This window comes from Bombus fervidus, chromosome 19, assembly GCF_041682495.2.
Source record: "Bombus fervidus isolate BK054 chromosome 19, iyBomFerv1, whole genome shotgun sequence".
Lineage (NCBI taxonomy): Eukaryota > Metazoa > Arthropoda > Insecta > Hymenoptera > Apidae > Bombus > Bombus fervidus.
Genome location: NC_091535.2, coordinates 3,448,015 through 3,472,758, shown reverse-complemented (window position 1 = coordinate 3,472,758; position 24,744 = coordinate 3,448,015). Strand labels below are relative to the sequence as shown.

At 35.3% G+C, this 24,744-nt stretch overlaps 1 protein-coding gene and 1 long non-coding RNA gene across 6 annotated transcripts in view; one reads left to right on the top strand and one right to left on the bottom strand.

The window, feature by feature from the left end:
* The window catches only part of Btk29a (tyrosine-protein kinase Btk29A), a 351,109-nt gene that overhangs the window by 144,259 nt on the left and 182,106 nt on the right, over window positions 1-24,744 (top strand). The window contains exons 1-2 of one of the 5 annotated variants that reach the window (XM_072021490.1): window positions 5,249-5,605; window positions 14,861-15,241. The exons of 2 other annotated variants lie outside the window; for them this stretch is intronic. In XM_072021490.1, the coding sequence (XP_071877591.1) occupies window positions 15,172-15,241 (70 nt within the window). In that variant the 5' untranslated portion in view covers window positions 5,249-5,605; window positions 14,861-15,171. Of the gene's footprint in view, window positions 1-5,248; window positions 5,606-14,733; window positions 15,242-24,744 lie in introns of those variants that run through there. 2 more of the 5 variants (XM_072021489.1, XM_072021488.1) reach the window with 2 other exon arrangements.
* On the bottom strand, window positions 18,264-20,197 carry LOC139996976 (uncharacterized). Its single transcript, XR_011802471.1, has 3 exons — window positions 19,885-20,197; window positions 19,634-19,795; window positions 18,264-19,307 (listed from the first exon to the last, which is right to left on the bottom strand). It is a non-coding gene; the product is annotated as an uncharacterized lncRNA (long non-coding RNA).

The window sequence follows — 24,744 nt, the reverse complement described above, 5'->3', positions numbered from 1 at the left end:
CGTTTCAGCCATTCACGCCAGCCCATATTTCTTCTTAAACGAAACCTAAGCTGTCGCAATAAAAGAGAGACTCGCAGACCGCGTCGCCGAGCAAAGGAAGAGATCTCGATACTCGGCACGTATGCCACGTAGATCCAGCCCGTGTTCCTCGACGAGGGATATTTCTATCGTGACATATGACCGCGGAGCAGAAATAAAGGGAAACCGTGTCTCTGTATCCGATGCGCCATCCTCGACAAGACGTGCGCGCTCTACTGTCCCTGTGGAAAATGCGTTTTCGTTGCTTCCATTTTTAAGGGGAATCCGACACCGACCAAGAAGAAGGTCGACGCGATCGACGTATCAGAAGACTAAATCACTGACTCGCTCGTATATGGAACAGCTTCGAAAATAATTTTCGTCGCCATTTTGCCTACATAACCTATCTGCTGGATCTATGGACCCTGACGTAAATCACAGAAGATTCGTTGGGAATATTTGAATACATTTACGTGGTAGGAGACACCAGCTCTTTTGTATTTTGCATTGCAACCTATATATAATGCACCGTGCGTGATTTAGTGGGCAGATGATCGTAAGAATGTTAGGAAGCTTCATGAAAGGACACGACTTGGTATTTTTTCATCTTCTTTTGAAATTTCATATGCTGTTCGTGATTCAGGCTAGAGCTAGTTTCCGTCTTCCAGTTATTCAACAATTTTCGAACTTTTCTTAAAATGAAACACGACTTCTTGAGTATTTTTTTCTTTCAAATCTATGCAGAGACTGCTTGCGATCAACGAGGATACAGTTATATTTATTTATTAAAGTCATTCCCTGCTTTCTAATCGTTTAAATGTTAGGAGACTTGTCAAGGAAAGACAGAAGATCTATGGTCTATACTTTTAAGTATGCTTTTGCTATGCATTATGCTATTCATTATGCTTAGCACATTCTTTTGTTTTGTCAACGTGTTCAAAGTACCTAACCTATATTATTTTCTTCTTGTTTGGACTTCTACCTTTAACTTAATAAAAAATTGTATCGATTAGTTATTTAGTTCCGTTTTTATCCCAATTTAAAAATGGAAGAACAAAAACAACAAATGGAAATTCAGACACATTTTATTGTATTATTTCCGAAAAGGTAAGAATACATCGCAAGCACACAAGAAGTCATGTGCCGTATAAGGGAATGAAGCCTTGAAAGAGAGGCAGTGTCAAAATTGGTTTGCCAAATTTCGTTCAGCTGATTTTTCACTGACAAATGCTCAACGACCTGGCCGTCCAGTTGAAGTTGATGAGATCCATATCAAGGCCATTATGGATTCAGATCGTCATAGCACAACGCGTGAGATTGCGGAGAAGCTCAATGTATCGCGTACATGCATTAAAAAAAAAATTAAAACAGTTTCGTTATGTTAAGAAACTCGATTTATGGCTCCCTCATCAGCTTAAGGAAATTCATTTGACGCAACGCATTAGCATCTGCGATTCGCTTCTGAAACGCAACGAAATTGATCCATTTCTGAAACGACTGATTACTGGCGACGAAAAGTGGACAGTTTATAACGACGTTACTCGGCAAAGATCGTGGGTGATGCAAGATGGACCAGCCCAGACGACACCAGAAGCTGAGATTCACCAAAAAAAGATTATGCTGTCAGTTTGGTGGGATCATAAAGAAATTCTGTACTTTGAACTTTTACCAAGAAACCAAACGATTAATTTAAACGTGTACGTTCAACGACTCGCCAAACTGAGCGATGCAGTTCAAGAAAAGCGGCCAGAATTGGCAAATCGTAAGAGTGTTGTTTTTCAGCATGATAATGCAAAGCCCCACACATCTTTGGTTACTCGCCAAAAATTATTGTAACTAGGTTAGGATGTGTTGTCACATCCACCATATAGCCCTAACCTTGTGCCTTCAGATTACCATTTATTTCGTTCCATGCAGCACTCCTTAAGTGGTAAAATTTTTAATGACACTGATGATGTAAAATTACATTTAATTCAGCTTTTTGCTGGCAAAAATCAGCTTTATGAACATGGAATTATGACACTGCCTGATCGACAAAAACGGACAATACCTAATTGAATAAAGTTATATTTTTAATCAAAAATGTTGAATTTTCCTTCTTATTTAAAATACGCAATCACTTAAGTCTCTACTGTGCAATCTTTTAAATATTGCAAGATTTATCCATCCGTGTTATAGGATGTTTTATTGTACGTTATATCTGCAAAGTAAAGATTTCTTTTATACCGAAAGATGGTTGGCTGCTCTATGTATCGCGTTGAAGACTGATTAATTAACGCGATAATGCAGGATATTACGCGCTGCCGTGAATTACGAAGCGGGAATATTGGTTGGCCGTGGCAGCGTTTTGCCGCAAAGTCATCAAAGATTTACCACGAATCCGGCATCGGCCGTAAACTCCACCGCTGTTATTTCTTAGCTTACCGCTAGCCTGGCCGCAGCTACACCAGCGTGAATAACCTGCACGCTGAAATCGCTCGTTCGTTGTCGTTGTATCTAAACTATCTCTCAAATGAACGTAAATACGTCGAATATCGTTCCATATTTATGATCGTTCTCTGGTTCTTTAACCAGGTTAACGCATTCTATGGCGTACCAATATCATGTGATTTATCGCCCATACTCACAATTTGTCGTTAGAGTGACCCACGCTCTCTGTTTGTTATTAATTGTGCTCGATAATGGTTAGAAAATGACAAGAATTAGCATAAAGGAAAGGTAGTAGAAAATACATAAAATATTGCGATATATATTATTATTGTGTATCGACGGATGGTAAACATTCATGAAATATTATTCGATTAATTAATTTGTATTATATGGCAAACATTTTGCTATAGGCATTTGTAGAAAATGTCTTATAATATTAATTTAAAACGATTAATTAATCTATGAAATTATATAATAATATTAACGCTTTGTTGTCGTATTGAGTTGGATATGATAGCTGCGCTACTCGGAATTAATTTCCATTGATCGGACAGAATAACATAATATAATATTGTAGTATCATGGACGAAAGACCTAAGAGATATCGGGCGAAATATAAACAATGTCGCGAGAAAGCCGAAGTGCCGACGGGCCCAGCAATGTATCGTCGGTTCTTGGATCGAATAGTTTCGCGGAAAACGCCTACGTGACCCTGGCCACGAGCGGTTGCAGAACACGTGCGTGGTGGGGCTAAGCAAAAGACAAGGGGTTGCTAAGGGACAAAGACGTATTAACAGTCAGTGTGAGTTGAGCAGCCAGAGAATGTGAATCGAGAAGTCAGGGAGATAGTGTTGCTAGTGTATGGAGAGAATGTGGCCCGCGCGAGAGAGAGAGAGCGTTGCATCAGTGGTGACGAGAGTTGCAAATTAACTATCTAGTTTTTTAATTATAATACGTTATTGGAATTATTTAAGTTCACGTTAAACAACCATCGTTTCCTGTTTTACCAACATCTGTTTAATCTATTTATTGTAAATAAACTAATTGTAGTAAAGATCCAACAATATAATATAATATAACTATGTATATAGTAACTAACTTGTAAAGTCTTATTTAGAATTCTATGTGTTTTCGAAGCGTGTTTACGTAGATACCGGATAAAGTAGGCATACGACCAAAGCAGTAGAAACCTTTCAGTCACAAAGAATTTGTAAAAATTGTTTCTGCAATAGAATTCTAGAATATCCAGTTTCTGCAAATCTACAAATTTATTGTTATTATTAGTTGACAGTATTTTGTGGAAAAAACACCAAAAATATATTTCACAATATTTTCTTTCTGCTTGTATAATCAAAATATTAAATGGATGGAACAGGTTAGCAGTGAGACCAGGCAAAATGAGCCGTGTTAACTGGTTTCAAACACACGGCTAGAAATTCTGAAATGCGTAACATTTATTGCGAAATATCGCGGTCGAGTGAGAAGGAAAATTTGGAGGAAAAAGACAAAACGAAAGCAATTTACGAATAATTACCTAATTGCTTTACAAGTTAATTGCCATAATGCAGAAGTAATAACAATGGCAGTAACGGTTGGCATTGGTTATTATATGCAGTCACGTTATTGATGATTAATGTATTTGCGTTTTCAGTTATTAATTATTAACCGTAATTAAGATTGGTACGTATGGTAATCGGGCAAATGCGGTTTAACGCGTTGATGTGGTTACGAGGAAACGAGAATCGAAAAACGTAAACGGATTGAATTTGCAACAAGCGTGCATATATGGAGGACATTTGTTTTAATCGTTTTAAATATTCGCAAAATGTTCTACCTTTTATTGAAACTATTCTTTCAGCGATTCGTATTAAAAGAAATATCCTTTTCCTTTAGTTGTATTATACACTTATTAAGAGAGATTTCTAACTTAGAATTCTAACTCAAATACTTCTGTTCTATAAATAGTTCTGTAAGCATAATTTTGTATAATATTTCAATTCTCTGCTTCAGGTGAAACGTTAGAGTTGCGAAGAGGTAGCATACATAGCCATTTTATTCTTAATCCTCAAAGTATTGGTTGGCAACTAAGTGATTGTTATTAAAATATAAATTAAAACTAATATTTTTATTATTGTATGAAAAAATTAAATTTCTTATGATAATATTATAATTATATTAGTTACAAATTTAATTATTAAAATATAAATTAAAATTTATATTTTTGTTATTATATAAAAAAAATAAATTTCTTATGATAATATTATAATTATATTATTTACAAATTTAATTATTAAAATATAAATTAAAATTTCTATTTTTATTATTATATGAAAAAAATAAATTTCTTATGATAATATTATAATTATATCATTTACAAATTTAATTATTAAAATATAAATTAAAATTTATATTTTTGTTATTATATGAAAAAAATAAATTTCTTAATTTGATAATATTATAATTATATTATTTCTAAATTTAATTTTTAAATATATAGAAATGAATTTCCCGTGTGAAATTCAACTTTCACCCCTGCTACCATATCTATAGTATTTAATTACATATTTGAAGATATATAAACGATTCTTTCACGTAACACTGATAATTGGTTTATTTCATTCTTACAAAATATGTCATTTTAAATGGTAATTTAATTAGTTTGCCGATTGTATGAATTTTTATTATAATATTAATTCTAATCGTAAGAACATTGAGCAAAGGAGCACCAAAAGTCCAATATATATTTAACACTATCCGTGTTAAATATATATGTACACTCGGCGTAGGATTCTTTTCGAAACCAATAAGTAGCTGACCAAGACCTTCGGCCCGTTACAATTCACGGATTTCTAAGAGTGCGGACCTTGAGAACCGCTACAGTTAAAATACAAGCTGTCAGAGAGCGCGAAGAAAAGGCACGGTGGAAAATGAGCGAGAGAAGGCGTAGTAGAAAGGCATGGAAGAAGGGGCCAAGAAGCTGGCGATTCACGTTGGCCAGGGAAGGGAACTTCGTAGACTTCTCAGTCAGAGAAGCTCCGCGAGCCACGGCACACCTGGTCATCGACGCGTGAACGCGAATGTTGCGCGTGTTCCGTGTGTTGCGTTCGTCAGTGACCGGTAAAACGGTGAACAATCGAAGCAAAATCGCGTTTTCGAGGTGTAGTTTCCCTATTAACACGTTGACACGCGAATTTGATATATTTTTTTTTTTCCTACAATACCCGCCATATTCATAATCAAACTGCGGATTTTTATGCATTTGTAGAACAATTCGAAGATAGAAAAATGCATATAATAGAGAAAAATATATAAAACATTGGAAGTATAGTTTCTGTTAGTAACATTTAACAAATAGATTTTTACGTAGATTTCTATCTTGCAGAGTAAATAAATTAAAAATTAGAATCTCGATAGAAAATTGTTTTATCTACCGAGTATTATAAAGAGTGCTATACTTTCGACATTCTATATATTTTATCATATTTTCCGTGCTCTGTGCAATTTTCAACTTTTAAACTTCCTAAAAATCTATTAATAAGTGAAACAATCCTCTATCTAGATTCTATTTTTTTTTCTTTTTTTTAATCATGTTCGAAAAACTATGAACTTGCACGAATATCCCTAGTCTAATCATAACGTTTCGTTTCTGGGGAATATGCATATCGCGTTTGCGCACTTTTTTCAGATAATCTGGGTTATTCGCGTTATTAGAAATTGTTTAGTCGATGGCATTTATCTTATTTTGATCATCCTTAAATATTTACTAAATTCGAATTCTACTTCTAATAAAACATGGATCAAAAGTGCTAACCTACACTTTCTTTAAGAACGCGATGCGAGACACTCAGCTTGGATAGTGGTTCTATTCGTTGCATTTACTATTTCCAAAGATTCGTGGAATTTCTCGTTTAGGGATTTTCCTACACCGCGTGGCCGATGCAGCAAGATACTTTAAAGTGACTCTTGGTGCGAGTAGCATTGCGAAGGATTTTAATCGCAAGAAGGAGAGTTTGAATTTTGGTGTACAGAGTGGAAGTTGGAAGCTTGAGTCGAGTTTCGGTTTGTTTCAGAATTTCCGTGAGTTTGTTGTCTAGGGATTTTCGTTTAGAACATGAACTTTGCAAGATAGTATTTTCACATTATTCTTAGCGCGAATGTATACTTGGCAAATTATTCAGTTTAAAAATCTGTTGTTTAGGGATTTTCGTCTGGTTGAATTAAAACCCATCTTATGTTCCGCTGGAATTGTAAACATTTCTCACGAATATAAATATCTTGAATTGAAGGTATCTATTGGACTGGCAACTAAGTGATTGCGGATTATATCATTAATTTGTATCGACAAAATCCGCAATCATTTAGTTGCCAACTAATAATAACTAGACCAAGACTAGTTCAGTTTTATTTAGATTTGTAAATATATCATTCAGCAACTTTGGATAGTGGAAGCGATATTAGAAATAATAGTTCTCGATGTGGATGAAATTTTCGAGTTTTTGATCGTCGATATGAGCATTTGAATTTGATAAATGTGGTTGGTTGTGGGTCACAAAAATATTATTTCTTATTATTTTTATTTTATTATTTTTAAATTGGAGAGCAATTGTATCTTAATCCACGCAAATGTCTTATATATTCTCTTTTAATTAATCTAGCAATCATAATTCAAAATTAATTAATTTAACATTAATTCAAAAATAAACAACAAATTTTAATTTAATTTAACAATCGATCTATACAGTTTGCAGTCACTTCACATTACCTAACATTGGAATACTATTCTCCTTACAACCAGTCTGCCGACAACATACAGTGTGCACCCAGCGACTGCATTCCAATCTGCTCAGACCTTTAACAGTCCAAGAATATACAGCGTTGTTCAAATATTTCGCTCGCCTATTATTTTCAAAGGATTTTCCTTTGCAAGAGAACGACAGAGAAAAATGTGAGAAATATAAAGAATTGTAAGCATTAAACTTACGCATGCGAGTAGCATTGAAAAGTAGTACCACTCTTGGGCCATAAAATGTACTGAGGATTATTGGGTTGGCAACTAAGTGATTGCGGATTTTGCCATTAGGTAGTATTGACAAATCCGCAACCACTTAGTTGCCAACCCAATATTAATGTAGTGTTCAAATTTATCAAAATATTTGATAATTTAATTAAAATGCAAATGAAGAAACAATTGAACGATCTTTAAGTTACTTAATCTATAAAATATTACAATATTGAGTACTGATACGAAGCTTTTGAGCAATAATTTAGTATAAATAATTATTAAAGGATAGAAAGAAACTGGTGGTTATTGCAATCTTATTGGGTTGGCAACTAAGTAATTGCGGATTTGTCAATACTACCTAATGGCAAAATCCGCAACCACTTAGTTGCCAACCCAATATGTTTCATGTGATTCGTTTCTTAAATCCTAGTTTCCCGCGTGTTCTTCTAAGGATTTGCGATTTCGCCAACTGTCGCTGGATCCTTCACAGTAAATGCAAACCTAAGCTGTAGTTGATAGGTCTTTCGGAAGATCGTAGTTTGTGGTGTAGCAGTTTCTGCTCGCGTCCTGTTTCAGGATCGTACTTGCACTTCATCTTGTTTTGTGTCTCGCAAACTAATATATGATACTGTTTGTTGAAGTTAGCCATCGCGAAATTTAGCTGGCTGTTTATACTGGATGGAAGATTCTCGTAAAAACCGGAACATATTGTTTCGCATTCGCTTCGCTTATACGTATCTCTTATCATGAAATCTCACCTTATCCTTGATCTTCCGTAAATTGTTTGCTTGTGAGAAAAACAATTATGATTTGCTATAACGATACGTTTTAATCCCAGCAATATTAATATATTCTTTCATATGTTATCTTATTTGGTGTATGAGTAGTAGACAAGCCACGTATTGGGTTGGCAACCAAGTGGTTACGAATTTTGTCATTAGGTGGCATTGACAAAGTCCGCAATCACTTAGTTGCCAACCCAATAGATTGAAACGTAGAGGAAGATGATGTTACATGATGTGGCAGTGAGTCATTTGTTTTTTTCGGTATTGAACATGAATAGTGTGCCAGGATAATGAAACCTGAAAGTATATAAAATACGCAATTGATTAGTTTGTTTTGTAAAACGATCGTAAGTAATAAATCGTTGTTAATAAATTGTTTCCTATCATAGTAATAAAGTAAAATAACAGTAATAGTGAATAGGATAAGATTTAAACGTTATAAATATATGGACATTCTAATTCATGTGTACATTCTAATTTAAATAACGATGACGAGGTCAACAATAGCATGTTGACAGTCTAGTGAACATTGTTAATGAAATGTTGCAAGGAATGTCACAATGTCTACATACTATTTTATCGTCTATACCTACTCGTATTTTGTGTTACGATGTACATTTAGTCACGTGTTGAATTTTACGAGCAATATGAAATAATATTATTGTTTATTGAAAAACAACTTTGCCTGTCAAGGTTTCTCGTTACGATGCTACGTTTGATTGTTAAAGTTGAATGTATATGAAACAGAAGAAATTCTACGATATAATATTCGATCAATGTTTCTGTATCGAATTACGTTCGACAATACATTGGTATGTATTAACAGCGATCGATAATTGGCATAAAAAAAAAAATATTTCATTACTCGTTGAATTATTTGATGGTGAATTCCTCATTTGTTTTAATTGGTATTAAATTTCCTTTGAATTTTACAGCAGGGCTATCCACAAAATATCGTAACGACTATCGATATGAAATATGGTTTATCTCTTTCCACGTACAATCGGCTTCTCTTGCAGAACGTTTTATATTTACGACCTTTGTTTATGACGATAAATCGTACATGGATAGTCATGAATTTCTGACAGCTTTGATAAGATGATCGCAATAAAAGTGTATCTATCGTTTCAGAAATAAATATGGGGATGGCTGAGAAATATTTGCGAATACAATTATGTGTCTGCTTTCGATTTATTCCATTAATATTATAACAACGGGGAACGTCGTATTCACTTTTTATCATAATACTTGATTTTCACAAGTTTATTAATTGATTAGGACCAATAAATAATTTAAAAATCAAACAGAAATCTTCGATCAATTTGGTACAAGAGACCGTCGACAAACCTAACCTATTGGGTTGACAACTGATTGCGGGTTTTGCCATTAGATGGTATTGACAAAATCCCCTATTACCTAGTTGCCAACCTAATAAGTCACAAATTATAAACCTCTAGAATTATTAGAAAAGATTTTTTGAAATTTCCAATCGATTTGACTATCAAATTTTAATTTTTTAAATACTAAGCAAATTCTCATAAATTCATCTACAATTCAACATGAAAGGTTACTGAAAAATCTAATCCAAACTTGAAGTGTCGCATGTAAAATTTTCAAAAAATTCTCATAGATCCTTAGTGCATTCGTAATGAAGATCTGACAGAAATCTTGAATCGATTTGGTATCCAACATCACTGCTGGATTTCGTTTAAAATTCTTCCGTGATCGTCATAAAAATCCGAAAACAGAGCAATCCTATTCGCTGAAGCGGTGATCTGGAGGATCGATGGCTGGTGCACGTCAAGAGCAACTTATTGAAAACGGTTCGTCGCACCTGACGCCTCCACCATTGCTGGCCAGGTTTCATCCTGGTGACCGCTTACTCCGGAAATGTAGCTCGTGGGACACAGTGGCTTCGTGTTTCATGGGGAAACGGAACATATTGCCGGATCATCAATCCTGGCTGCATTGGGAATTTTATGTCGTTCCACCGGGATGCTCTTACTTGACGTGTCCTGAGTAGTTTCTTATTTACTTCGTCCGCAATATTTCCTAAAATATTCTGTCTGGAAAATCGTCGTTGACTCATGTTCGTTTAAAATCTTTGCAAAATGAGATGGGATGAAAATATCTCCAAAATTATTTTTCAGAATGTAAATCATTGAGAATTTCCCTCGTTGGTTTGGAATATTTCTATTATGTTATTCTTTGATACTTGGATCAATGAGAAATAAGAAGAAGATATTTCCAAAATGATTCTTCAGAATATAAATCATTGAGAATTCTTCTCGTTGGTTTAGAATATTTCTGCGATGATTTTTCAAGATTTAAATCAGTGAAAAATGAGCAGATATTTTTTCCCATAAATCTAGAATATTTCCAGAATATCTTTTTGCATTTAGATTAGAGTATTTTTAAAAAATTCCTTTTTACAGGAGCAATATAAAGAGATTTTATTATTCCATCTTGGTGGATGTGTGAATACAATGAAACTATGAAACGAGGATTTCCCACTCGACAAAGTAGCCCAGTAGAGTAGATTATCATGCAAGGACAATCAAATTTTACGATTATAGAGCTGAAAAAAGTAATATACCTTCAAATTGAGGATGACAATCTAAACTCATAGGTCAATGTATCACATAAAAGTGGTAGAAAGAACATTGCTAGAATCGTTAATTAAATATTCTAGTTGTAAAAATAAATTATTTCAGTTCCTAAAGCTTCTATAAATTATATTACAATCTTTCTTTTTCTCATTTTCCATCACATTTAGAATTTATTATTCATAACCAAACTATGTAATACCACAGTATATAGTTGAAACGAGCACCATGCACCACACATCAATTCTACTCAAATAACTCGTGTAAAATTCTATTAAAGTAATTCCCATTTTCTCCAAAAATAATCCACTATTTTTCATTTCCATTACATCTACAATTCACTATCCATAACCAAATTGTGTAATATTACAGTATAAATTGGCTAAAACTAACAGTGTTCACACACATACTCATATTCTCCAATTTTTTCCAAAATAATCCAACCATTCCAATTCCATCACAGTAATTACTAGTTATTACCTTTTTTATATTTATTTATATTACTATTAGTTACTAAATTAAATTAGTTAGTACTCGCTATCAAGCGCCACCTTTAACTCTTGCCTTGTACCTCCAAACAAGTTTTTTCCTCTAAACCTGCCAAGATTCTATTTTCTATTGGATTGGCAACTAAGTGATTGCGGGTTTTGTCAATGCCACCTAATGACAGAATCCGCAATCACTTAGTTGCCAAGTTCGCGAGTCGATGCGATATCACGTGCATAACGTTCGTGTTTTTTTCATGTCTTCGTATTATGCAAATGTACGGAGGAACGTTGCAGCCAGACAAGTGGTTAATAATACGTCTGTTGATAATGAGCCACGTTAGGTTTCCGTTCACTTAGCCGGCACGCTGGCCAACATTAAGGACTTTCAGTCGAGGACAAGCTCGATAGATTCGGTGTTTATTCGACAGGAAGTTGCCATGACTGTTCCTAACCTTGCGTAGTATGACTTGATTATGGATCAATGCCAATTGTGCTGGCAAAAGCAAAGAAATTCGGAAATGATCGTGTAATGGTTGATTATACAATGAAGTGGAAGTTGAAGTGGAATTGGTATTTAATTTGGAAAGTTGGATCATATTTCCTATCGAAGCTCGTTTTCAATTTTGCAGTTTCCTGTTTCATGTGAATTTGATAGGAATAATATGAATTTGCTGATGAGATGCATTTAATTAATTACCTTTCTTCATGGTTATTAAAGTCTTCGTGATTCGTGATTATTAATTTAATTCTGATAATTCTTTCTGTTTTTATCATTTACGTAGCATTTCGTGAAATTAGATGTCTCGATGCAAAACTCGAATTTCGTCTATAAAATTGTGGCTACCAAAGTTTTCTATTAAAAAAAAAAAAAAAAAAAAAAAAGAGAAAGAAAGAAAAAAACCTTTGTTTGAAAAATCTCTAGAGTCAATTTAGAATTTACAAGGTTTAAGTACAAGTTTAGGTACAATTTACATTCTACCGGAGTCTGTATTAGGGACAAAATTCATCAGCTGTTGCCTCAACATTGGAGAAAAACTAGAAACTTACAACTTGGAGAAAGTTGCAAAATGACTATGAGTTAGAAGCTCAGCAAAATGCTTGTTTGTCGTGTATCAAACTTTGAAAAAACTAACAAGTTATTACTTGGAATAAGTTGTAAAATATTCCTTATTATACAGCTGAATATATTTTTATCGACAGAGCAATGTTTCTAGAACAAGCCAAGACTAAAAAGTTGATTTTCAATTTTCAGTCTGCCAATTTTAATATAACGAGACTTTCTTTTTATCTAATACCATAGTTGACTAACTTCACTAATAATATTAATTTTATCGGGTTCTGCGTTTCATTTCAATGATATCAAATTTTCCTAATCATATAAAAGTATTACCAAATGATACAAAATTTATTATAGTGGGATTTTCAATTTTCAATCCACCAATTTTAATATTACGAGACTTTCTTTTTATCTAATACCATAGTTGACTAACTTCACTAATAATATTAATTTTATCGGGTTCTGCGTTTCATTTCAATGATATCAAATTTTCCTAATCATATAAAAGTATTACCAAATGATACAAAATTTATTATAGTGGGATTTTCAATTTTCAATCCACCAATTTTAATATTACGAGACTTTCTTTTTATCTAATATCATAGTTGACTAATTTCACTAATAATATTAATTTTATCGGGTTCTGCGTTTCATTTCAATGATATCAAATTTTCCTAATCATAAAAAAGTATTACCAAATGATACAAAATTTATTATAGTCGGATTCAATTAATTACATAATTGCAATAATAAATACAGAAGTGCACAAACAAATTTTTTTTACCCACTCTAACTACACGGTGCTATTAAAATGATTGTACGTTCGTCATCGTGCACGATGAGCGTTCGTGGTCACGGAGGAAACATATGGAGACAGAAGTTATTCGAGGGGCGCAGCTGACTTGACTACAAATATCGTGGCTGGTGTTGCAGAAACTCGATATGAACGGTGCCGCTCGCCCTTGTGCCAATAAACTGTATTGCAGCTCGTATCTCCTCGCTAGAGCCATTAGCTTGTCGAATCCTAATGCCGATTGCGATTATTACGATCTGCCAATCGCCTATTTCAAATGCGACTCGCGATCTTTAACGTTTTACGTTTCCGGTCTCTGGTTATCTCGTTCAGAATTTTCCTCGGTTTGTGCGTTTGGTCTACGATGGAGAACTTAGTGGTGTTAAATTTAAGTTCGTCTATGAGACGTGAAATTTTCCGAAGATTTCTCTCCTCGAGGGAAAATATAGGAAGGTCATTGGTTTACAGTAGATTTCTAAAATTGGTGTCTACAGAGTATGAATTAATTCGTCACTGGAATTGTTAATATTTTGCACGTGGTCGTTATTTATTTAGGATTTTTTAGTATCTGTCGCCAGTCTTCTATAATAACCCGTCTCATTTCTTCGAAAATATTCATTTTACCGATCTGACGGTCTCGAAGCTCGCATCTTCCAACACTGAAATTAGCCATGTCACATTTAACGCGTTGACTTTCACGGGAATTTTATATATTGGGTTGGCAACTTCGTCCATAGGTGGTGTTGACAAAATCCGCAATCACGTAGTTGCCAACCCAATATATATAAAATTCCTACTCCTGTACAGTCTGTTGTATTGGCAACTAAGTGATTACAGATTTTGTCAATAGGTGGTGTATTTGTTGGTATATTTTAATGGGTTGAAATATACTACATGATAACATTTTATTTTTGCAAAATATTATGTATATATATATATATATTTGCGCGCTATTTCTTTGAGGGTGTTATCTGACTCACATATATTGTAACAAATTTAATTCATGCAGTTTATCTTATTTTAAAGACACTCGCGGTTAAGAAATACCATTTGGTTACAATTTTTTTAATCACATCCTTCTTCGTCCGATCTTCTCACTCATCCTTGTGTACTTTACTCTTCATGCTACTCTTAATCTAGTTACTGCATATTAATTGTCTACGTTACAAGTCACTGTTACTTTAAGACTATTATATCCACCAACAACCCTGTTGCTAATTGTCTGCTTGTTGCACCTTTTAATCTCTGGTATCTTCTCTGTCGTTTCTTTCTTTACCTTTTTAATCCCATCTTCCTTAACCATTCCTTCACCAGTTCTGATCTTTTATCTCTTAGAATAATTCTCTACGCTTGTGTTTAGTCTGCCTACTCCTGTGCAGTCTGTTGTATTGGGTTGGCAACTAAGTGGTTGCGGATTTTGCCAATACCACCTAATGGCAAAATCCGCAATCACTTAGTTGCCAATACAACAAACTGTGCAGGAGTACTGACTACTAAAAATGTAGTTGTAAAAATTTAATCCACGAGGTTTATCTTGTTTGAATCATGTTAAAGGACCTAGTAACGTGAGTCACTGAGTCATCGCGGCAGTCAACGTGTTAGAAAATCTTTCTCAAACGAATCTCAGTTAGTCAGATGAATTCGCCTCGAAAACGTCGATCGGTGTTTCCGCTCGCTTTAGAATGACGCCGAGTGTTTGCACGAGGTGAACAACGGAAATGGCGAGGCTGTGCAAGTGAACATAAACGCGGTGTTTCGTGCTGCACCACATTTCTCACGCATCGGGCCAGAATCCCGTTTGGATTACGTCGTAGAAGGAGGTGGAACGCGCAGCAACCAAGAAAGGGGTTGGGCTGGTCTTTTCACAGGAAATTGTGGTTCTGTGAATGCCGTTTGGATTACTCAAGAGCGTCCAACCGATGCCTGATTTCGGGAATCAGCGCCAGGCAGCTCCGGATCCTCGCATCATCCTCGTTTGAGAACACCTCAGGCATGAAGGAGCGCGAGATGAAACTCTTTGGCTGCCGATGGTCCTTTTGGAATTTCGCGACTAATCTCGCAGGTTCGTCATCCGGATATTATTGAACAAACGAACGTCACACAGCAGATACTATTCGTCTTTTCTCTCTCTCTCTCTCTCTCTGTCTTTTATTTGCCTTCGCGCGTTTTCTTCCCTGATCATCTGATCATCGACTAATGCTGAAATCGGGTGAAAGTTACGAAACCACTGCGGGACCCGCATTCTCAAGTCTCCGTAGAAACATTTTTATTGTCAGAACTTTCTAAGTTTAACTTTGAAATGGCTAGTTTCTTGGTAAACGGAGCTATGGCTGTGTAAGGTGTACAAGATATACTTGAAGATGTTTGGTGAACGGGAGGATGCTTTTGTAAAATAACAAGACCGAGTCGATGGAGATGACGCGGAGGTAATTGTCGATCGTTTGCCTGGTTTCAGCTTCAGATGATGTTTCGTAAATGCGCAGCGATTGGGAAACTCCGTTTTGCTCTTTCAGTGTTGAGGTTATCGTTACGTTATCGTTGATTCCCGCTCGTAGATGGAATTGTTTCATTTAAAAATAGCTGGTATTTCGATTGTACATAATATTGATCCTTCGTACTTCTGTTTTCTTTGTCTTTATTTTTCACTGAAACATTTTTCTTCATCTTTTATCTTTGTAGTATGAAATTATATACGAAATTTAATGCACATCTAATTAATTAGTAGATACGTAAATGTTATAGTAAATATAGTAATGCACCTATAGTTGTTGTAGCTACGATAGGTTTATTAAATCGAGAAATGTGGGACCTCTATCTTAGTAAACGTGAACCAGAATCCACGACGACTGATCATCGACTAATGCTGAAACAGCGAGAAGACAGGGGAAATCAGGTGAAAATTACGAACCCACTGCGGGACCCGCATTCTCAAGTCTCCACAGTAACATTCTCATTGTCAGAACTTTTTAAATTTACATCGCTCATGATCCTCGTAGATAGCAAATTACATAGCCGGAAGCGCGCTCACCCGGTTACCTTCTTTTACCAACGAGCAAAGATTTCGCCAAAATTGGACACGCGCCGTTCTACGTAGCAATCTGCTGATTGTAAATTCGACCGTGAAACGTCTTCACCGGGTGTTAGGAAACGTCGAATGGAGTTTTCGTATCGATATCGAAGGAATCGACGAACGAAACGAGGCCATTGTTGATTCGACCCAGTTTCCCCTAGAAATTTTCTAGTTTCTCACGGCGATTCGTTTGAGTTGGGGAATTTTTGTAGAAATTGAAACGAAGAAATTACTATAATCTGAGATGTAATTGATATACGTGTCAAATTTTAAATGGACGTTGTGTTTAAAATTAATCGCCAGAGTAAGTGGTATTGCGCTCCTTTGACGACAGACCAAAAACTATTGGGTTGGCAACTAAGTGATTGCGGATTTTGTCAATACCACTTAATGGTAAAATCCGCAATCACTTGGTTGCCAACCTAATAGATGAACAAATTCGGCAACTCGAAAATTGTCGCTGTTATATGCATCTAACTGTGAAGCGCAATAAAAACCTTCATTATTTGCTTAATTGTTTGCTTAACACTTTACTGACCGATAGTCGATTAATCGGTTTTTGTCGCCGATGCTTACCGATCGATAGCCCATTAATCGGCTTTTTGTCGCCGACAGTCTTTCTCATTATTTGAGCAGTAATTTGTTATTTAGTACTAAGGTACGTTGCTCAGTTGCGTCAGTTGCGTTGCTTTGTAAGCTTCCACAGTTTTATACCAATTTGAAAAACTTATCGTTCGCAATGAACGAAAAGAATGGTATCAGAGAGTCTAAACCGAAGCAGAGCCAGCGCCAGGGAGAATCTGCGCCTGATATGCCGGTCGGACGTGCGTATGCTGTTGAATCGCTAGCGGTCGGTAAAGTGTTAATTATTTGAAGTGGCGAATTGTGAATCTCACTTTTTGCGATTTCGATAACATTCGGTCATCAGGTTTGCGCATAGCGTCTGTAGGTACTATAGTTGCTTGTTTTTCGATTGATCTGCTATGAAGTAACAGCCCATCATGATTTAAAGGTTATCCATAGTATCAGTAATCATCAGCTGCTAAGTGAATTCATTAATCTCGCGACTATTGTGTACGAACGTTTGTTTCATCGTAGTTGGGCAACAACGTTACCGCGAACTGGCTCAGTTGTATCATTGCTCTTGATGATGGAACGTGCTTGTCATCTGTTCAGATGCACCTCATCGCTACTAGGTATCCTGCGGCGATTTCCATCTCGATTTTCTTCGATTTCGCGCAAATTGTTTCTATTTCTTGTGTATAGGGCGTCTCGGTTATATTGGCTTGGCAACTAAGTGATTGCGGATTTTGTCAATACAACCTAATGACAAAATCCGCAACCACTTAGTTGCCAACCTAATATATCTTCTTCGGTTGATTACAGAAAGTATAGTATTTTGTATGTAGTTTGAGTGATGTCGAAGGACGAATAGTTCTCAAAAAATATTTTTCTTATATCATTTTTCTGAGTCTCTTCGAACGTCGTTGATGTTTTTTCCTTGCGTGTCGCAGCTGTCATTAAGGTGCAAAATTATACGATCTCGAAGTAATTTTCAAAAATAACAAAGAATCTTTTGTGGCGTGTAATTTCATTGTAAAATTTTCATTTATAAGACACGCGCACAAGCAATGGCAACATTCTAAATTTGGCTAATGCTTTGGACGAATTTCTGTACAAATATGACAATATTCTACGTGAGTTTTAGATTAAATATGAAATTAAAAGTACTTAGAATTGATTACAACATTCCTTCAATGACGTGATATCTTTTTAACTAGCCTTTTTCAATATACTGAAATTCGGAAAAAATCAAAGTTACCGACCAATTTGTGAAGTATTAGGTTGGTAACTAAGTGATTACGGCTTTTGTCAATGCCACTTAATGACAAAATCTGCAATCACTTAGTTGCCAACCCAATATTACCAAAACGTTTTTATTATTATTGGTATTAATAAATATAGTATTAAGAGTTAAACGTTATGGCGTAATATATTTCAATCTATTGCAGTTTTCAAGACAAACTATCAGAAATTCACGTATTGACCTTCTCATGTTGAAATTTAATATCCCGGGAATAGGGCGTTCTTTGTACATTGATCACGTGATCCTTCATCCTACTCACATAATTTCCCACTTTCCTCCTCGATCCTCTAATTTCCTCTAATCTGTTCCAGTTTAACCGTGCACGCGTATCATCACTCAGCCAGATTCATTCAAAAGTTAAATGAACTCGTTTACAGAATTTTATCTTAGCCGTGCGCGTTTTGGTAACATTTATCCCGAACATAACCAAATTTATTCCCTTTGTTTCCTTCTCGGGTCGGATGTGATTTCAGGCCAACAGCCAGTCGCGTTCTTCTTTCACTCTGCTTCCCCCCCCCCCTTCTGTCGCTTTTATCTCGTTTCTCGCTATCCTTTTCTCGTTCCAACCAATCGTCTCGTCGTCAACGTGCCATTGATCGAGAGAGACCGGAGTAATATCCGTTTGAGGAATCAGCACGGAAACTCCGCCAGTATCTCTGCTTCCGGTGCAGACGTTCGATCCCCTTTGATCGCGCATTCTTTTTGCCCCGCCATCTGTTTATTTATTAACCGAACGGATGAAGGCTCTTCACCCGGTGTCATATCTCCTTTCCAACTTCCTCTTTCGCATCCAAGCAAATAGGAAGCGAGAGAATGTGTTTTCGTGTGGTTCGAGGATGTGCTTCGATGAAATGTTACGCGTGTAACGCGTGCGTGCGCGTTAGCAGACTGTGCTTGTGGTGTTAGGTTAGGTTGTTTCGATTGAATTTGAAATTGAAAAGTGATTTATGGTTTTTTCGGAGATGTTTGAAGGCAAAGAATTGGCCGACGTAGTACTGTGCCTGTTCGCGTAGCGTTGTGTGTTTGTGATATATCTAGAGTTCATGGATTTTAGTTTTAGATCTTTGAAGGCTGTTTAACCCTTTACACTGCTATGTGGAGTGTGACTTGACATCAGTTTTTATCTCAGGAGCTCCTTTGTCGAGTCCCACTCGACATTCTTTCATGTCCCACTTTTTTTGTGATTGCATCCTGGAAATTGTTATCGAAATATATCATCCACTTAAAAATTAGAAAATACAACAATAGTGCGAATAAAACTGGCATTTAAGTGAATTTCTTTGTTCTTTTATTTATTTAAATTGTCTTATTATTTGGTTAAAGTAGATTTCAAATAAAACACTTAAAAGCGTTGACAGCTGTTGGTAACGAAATTGAAATAAAATTCGCAGTGTAGAGGGTTAAAGGAAGAAAATTGTAAAAAGATGCGATTTTTCCGGCAGTTCTATTACGCTTTCCAAGGAATCCTGTAAATACAGCAAATTAAATTTAAAAGATACTGTTTGCCACGCTATTACCTTTCTCTGCTTTTCAATGTATGCGATTGATCGCTGTAGCTTCTGAACAGTTATCATCTCAGTATATTATAGTTTTTTAATGCTGAAAAAAAATGTTGAAAAATTGTTTATTTAAAATGCTGGAACAGGTGACAAGAATACATCGTACGTATTTTAGTGGATCTGTGAAAGCGAAATAATAGTGAAATTAGGAAGGCTGGCATTTTTATTCGAACGTAAATACTAGCTAATTCACGAGGACAATTACGAACCTGTCCCTGGGTCAGTCGTAACCCACCACCCATTAACGTGGATAATTTCATTACTGCTGGCTGCACGATCTACAATTATGAGCCGGTCTTTTGCTTTCGTGCGCGATTTCATAGTCGCTGTTAAATACATTGGCGTAGTTCTCGTATTCTCTCTGGTGCGATTTAAATCGAAAAGAAATGAACAATTGCTATTGGCTGGTTATCGAGCATGTTACGCGGAATTATGTAACGTGTGAAACGTGTCAGAAAATGTAAATATATATGTTTCTATCTATAGTTATAATTAGCTGGCACAAGTGACATAGATATGGATTTTACGTGTTTCGTTCCACTTACGAAATATGGTTACAAAGTTACAAAATTATGATATTGTAAAATTACAATATCACAAAATGTGAACGTAGAAAATTACGTTGTTCGAGGTATACATTTGTCGTTTTCATCGAACGTTCTCTTCTGTTGAATAGTCGAACGATGTAGATGAAAAGCGTTTAATAATGTAAAATGTGAATTGCAAGCTCGAAGGAAGCTTGTCCCTAGAATTGCACTGTGTTTCGTCGAATTGCAAATGTTTCGTTTCTTTGGTATATTTAAACAAATACTAGTGCAAATTTTACTAATTAATCGTGCAATCTTTTTACCCATTTTAGAAATAAAGAATTATTTAAATTAATTAATTATTTAAATTAAAGAATTATTTTAAAAAATAAAGAATTTCAGAGGAATGTTACGATTTCAACTAGAATATACCCCTTTTTTTTCTTCACGATTATCAAAATTTAGAGCTTCTCCAGAGCTTTATGAAATAAAAAGTATTCCTTTCGATTTGATATTTCATGAACGACGAACGAGATGAAGCTCTGAATATTCCGCAAGCCTGTTCGCTTCGTTCTCAGTTTTTCAGATGTCTGGCGAAGATATCCACCGTTACATCCGCCTTCGCTTGTATTTACAACACCGTATACGAGCGTGTGTTGCTATTTCATGTGTGCGTTATTCGCGACACGTTCAACGGGGAGCGGCATCACGAATCACGCCAGCTTCCTTATTCAATATCCGAGTTCGACGACGCTGATGTCGCGTGATAGGCGTTCCTTATTCGCTTCAAGAACTTCCTGGACACGGATATCTATCTAATACAGTAGCATGCAAAAGTTTTACCAGCTACTGAATAAAATTGTTGTGTTTCACAAATGAATTTAAGAATATTTGATAATACTTTATTATTAATATTATTATTTAGTTTGAGAATTAGCAATTATTTGAAGAAATACATCGATCTCTGTGCAACAATTAGTTTTTTTCAGCTTTCTTTTTAACGATAATTCTAAAAGAAAAATGCTGCTGAATAAATTTGTTAATAAGTCAATTTGTGTTTATTACGCTGTTCTCTTATTCAAATATTTCTACGTATTCTGTAAGATTTTGGCTGCTTAATTTTGAAATATCTCATTTTAATTCGTATAATACGAAGCATTGAATAAAAAAAAGAGATATGATGAAATTTTGTAATATTTCATTTTACAATCATTCGTATCACACGAAACACATATTAAAAATATAATGAAATACCATGGAAGCAATATAAGAGAATTGTAGATCTTAATCGTCAAAATAAATGTATAGCAACACTTACATTACACTTAGAATTGATATCAAAATAGTTTCAAATTTATTTAATTTGTGATTGACAAGATATTTGTAGATACATATTTGCACGCGTCTCAGCACTCTCTTTGTCCCAACATGTTCTATTGGCTTGGCAACTAAGAGATTGCGGATTTTGTCAATACCACCTAATGACAAAATTGGCAATCACTTAGTTGCCAAATCAATAGACATAGTGATAGAAGGAATCAACTTTGCTCCAACTTTTCAAATATTTCTTTTTAAGATTTATAAGTGTTGAGAATTGTGAATCTTAATCACCGAAATAAATGTATAGCAACACTTACATTACACTTAGAATTGATATCAAAATAGTTTCAAATTTATTTAATTTGTGATTGACAAGATATTTGTAGATACATATTTGCATACGTCTCAGCACTCTCTTTGTCCCGACATCTTCTATTGGCTTGGCAACAAAGTGATTGCGGATTGCGTCAATATCACCTAACGACAAAATCACTTAGTTGTCAACCCAATATACCAAACTACTGACGGAACAGTTGCATTCGTCTGTTTTACGAGACGCTGTGCACGCACATACTGCTACACACTCATGCTCATATATGTGTGTGACTACTACGCGGCTAACCTAGCGTAGCACATAAAAAAAAATTTGAGATTTTTCATATAAACAAAGACAAACAAAGTTTCTGACACAATGAAACGAAATATTAGATTGGCTACTAAGTAATTGCGGATTTTGTCATTAAATGATATTGATAAAATCTACAATAGACACAGCGACAAAAGGAACCAACTTTGCTCCGACTTTTCAAATATTTCTTTTTAAGATTTATAACTGTTGAGAATTGTGGGTATTAATCACCGAAATAAATGTATAATAACATTTACATTACACTTAGAATTGATATCAAAATAATTTCACATTTATTTGATATGTGATTTAGAAGATATTCGTGGATACATATTTGCACGCGTCTCAGCACTCTATCTCACCATCTTCTATGCAACACTGCCAATGGAGCCGTTGTATTCATCTGTTTTACGAGACGCTGTGCACGTATATACTGCCACACACTCATACTCATATATGTGTGTGACTACTCGCGGCTAACCTAGCGTAGCACACAAAATTACACATATCTCAATAATAACCACCCAATAATATGGTCTACTACTAGACTAGAACTAACTACTGGAGAACTAACAAAAATTGGATCGTGCAATTCCAAATCCATGAATTAAAAACATATGAAATGTACAAACATCGTCGAAACGTAAAAAAGAAGCACATCCAATCTTGTTCCTCTAATACTGTCTTTCTTCTTCTAATTGCAAATCAGAAAAGAGGTACGACTCGTTCCACTTATCTCAGGACCATGTTTCACAGAAATATTCTGTGCAAAGGCACGGTAAATGGAACGTGGCCGGTGAAAATTGTTTCATCGTGTAAACGACCTTCTTCGTTCCTAGTTTCTTTCAATTTTTACACAACCCGAATAAAAGGGACTGCGTGTAATGCAAGCACACGGAACGATTTTGGTAACTGACACGACCTTGATGATAATTAACCGCATGTATGCTGGTCGAATATCGACGGCTGCCATATTCGCTGCACTAACTTCCTACTGACGTAGCAATCGAATAACGCACCATATGAAACGGCTGGTAACGGATGTCGATTGTTTCGAGCGCTCATTGTTCCAGTGTAAATCAGACGAATCAAGAAGCTTTCGATACTTTGGATATAAAAAATAACTGATCGTTGCGAAGAGAAGGAGATACGAGCCTCTCAGAAGCTGTTAAGTTGGCAACTAAGCGGTTGCGGATTTTGTCAACACCACCTATTGACAAAATCCGCATTCACTTAATTTCTAACCTAATAAATCAATCAACTCCACTTTTCAAATTCGTTTCAAACTTCACCAATATAATCGTTACAATGCTGTATCGTTATAGCAACGATGAAATTTTTTTAAATGTTTCATGCAACGCAGAGCTTGCATACATGGTGGAATATTTTCGCGAACCACGGTATATTGAAACTTTATAGTGGAACTGTGTAAACGTATGTCACAGCTTATCTACGTTTTTCGCGAAAATAACAAATAATACGCTATACACCTTGATGGTTATAAATGTTTATCATTACTAATATCCGCGGTTTTAGTGCAAACGTGTGCCACGTTAGTCATAGATAAATGCGTTGTTATGACATTCACTTGAAATGAATTTCAGCGATGAACTATGACAGCAATCTTAGACTTCCTCCACGATAATTACTTCTATCAATCTCTCAGTCTTCTAATAAAAACACGTAACATGTTGTAACTACCAGAGATAAATGTATCATCACGTAAGCAGCCTGAAAAAGTCAGATAAACGGCCTTCCGCTACTTAATCACAAATGTAATATTATTTGTTGGACTATATTTTTCATCAAACGACTTTTCTTCCTTACCGACGCGCTCTTTCATCAGAAAATATCTTCAACTGTATTACCGCGTTAAATGACGCTACTTATTGTGTTGGCAACTAAGAGATTGTCAACGTAAAAATGTCAAAATGCCAGAGTGTACGTGTGTGTCATAAAAAATGTCACAATATCTCGCAGCCTAGCCAGAAGGGAAATTTCCAACGATGTTTTTTTCCTCTCTTTTTTCCGGTCCATTTCGGTTCGATCCTGTGTTCCCGGAGGCGGAAGCGGCTTCACACGGTCCGCACAGTCAATAGCGCGGTTCAATTTTTGAAGTGTACACATAATATATGGAGATACGTAGGTAGCTGCCAATTTACCGGGAGTCTGGACCTGCGATCCCTTCGTTCTCCACTGGGAGGTGACTTCGACCAATGCGATGCGCGGTCCGGAAAAATAGCAACGTCGCACAGCACGGAATTTGAACGAGGACATGGGACGAAAATCAAAATTCACTGACCACGTTCGCAGAACGTTTAAGACTTTAAAATACAATTTAATATAATTAATAATGCATTATTATTAAATAGATACTTTTACCTATATATATACAATATAAATAAATTTATTCAAAACCTTTAAAAGTAAATACTATTGTATTATACAATACAAACTTCCAATAAATACAGTATAATACAAATATATTCTACTTATAAATAATTTCATTTATATATATAAATCTATTTATGAACTTTAAATTCTTTAATTTTTTTTTATTTTTATATGAAAAAATTATATTACCTATAACATTA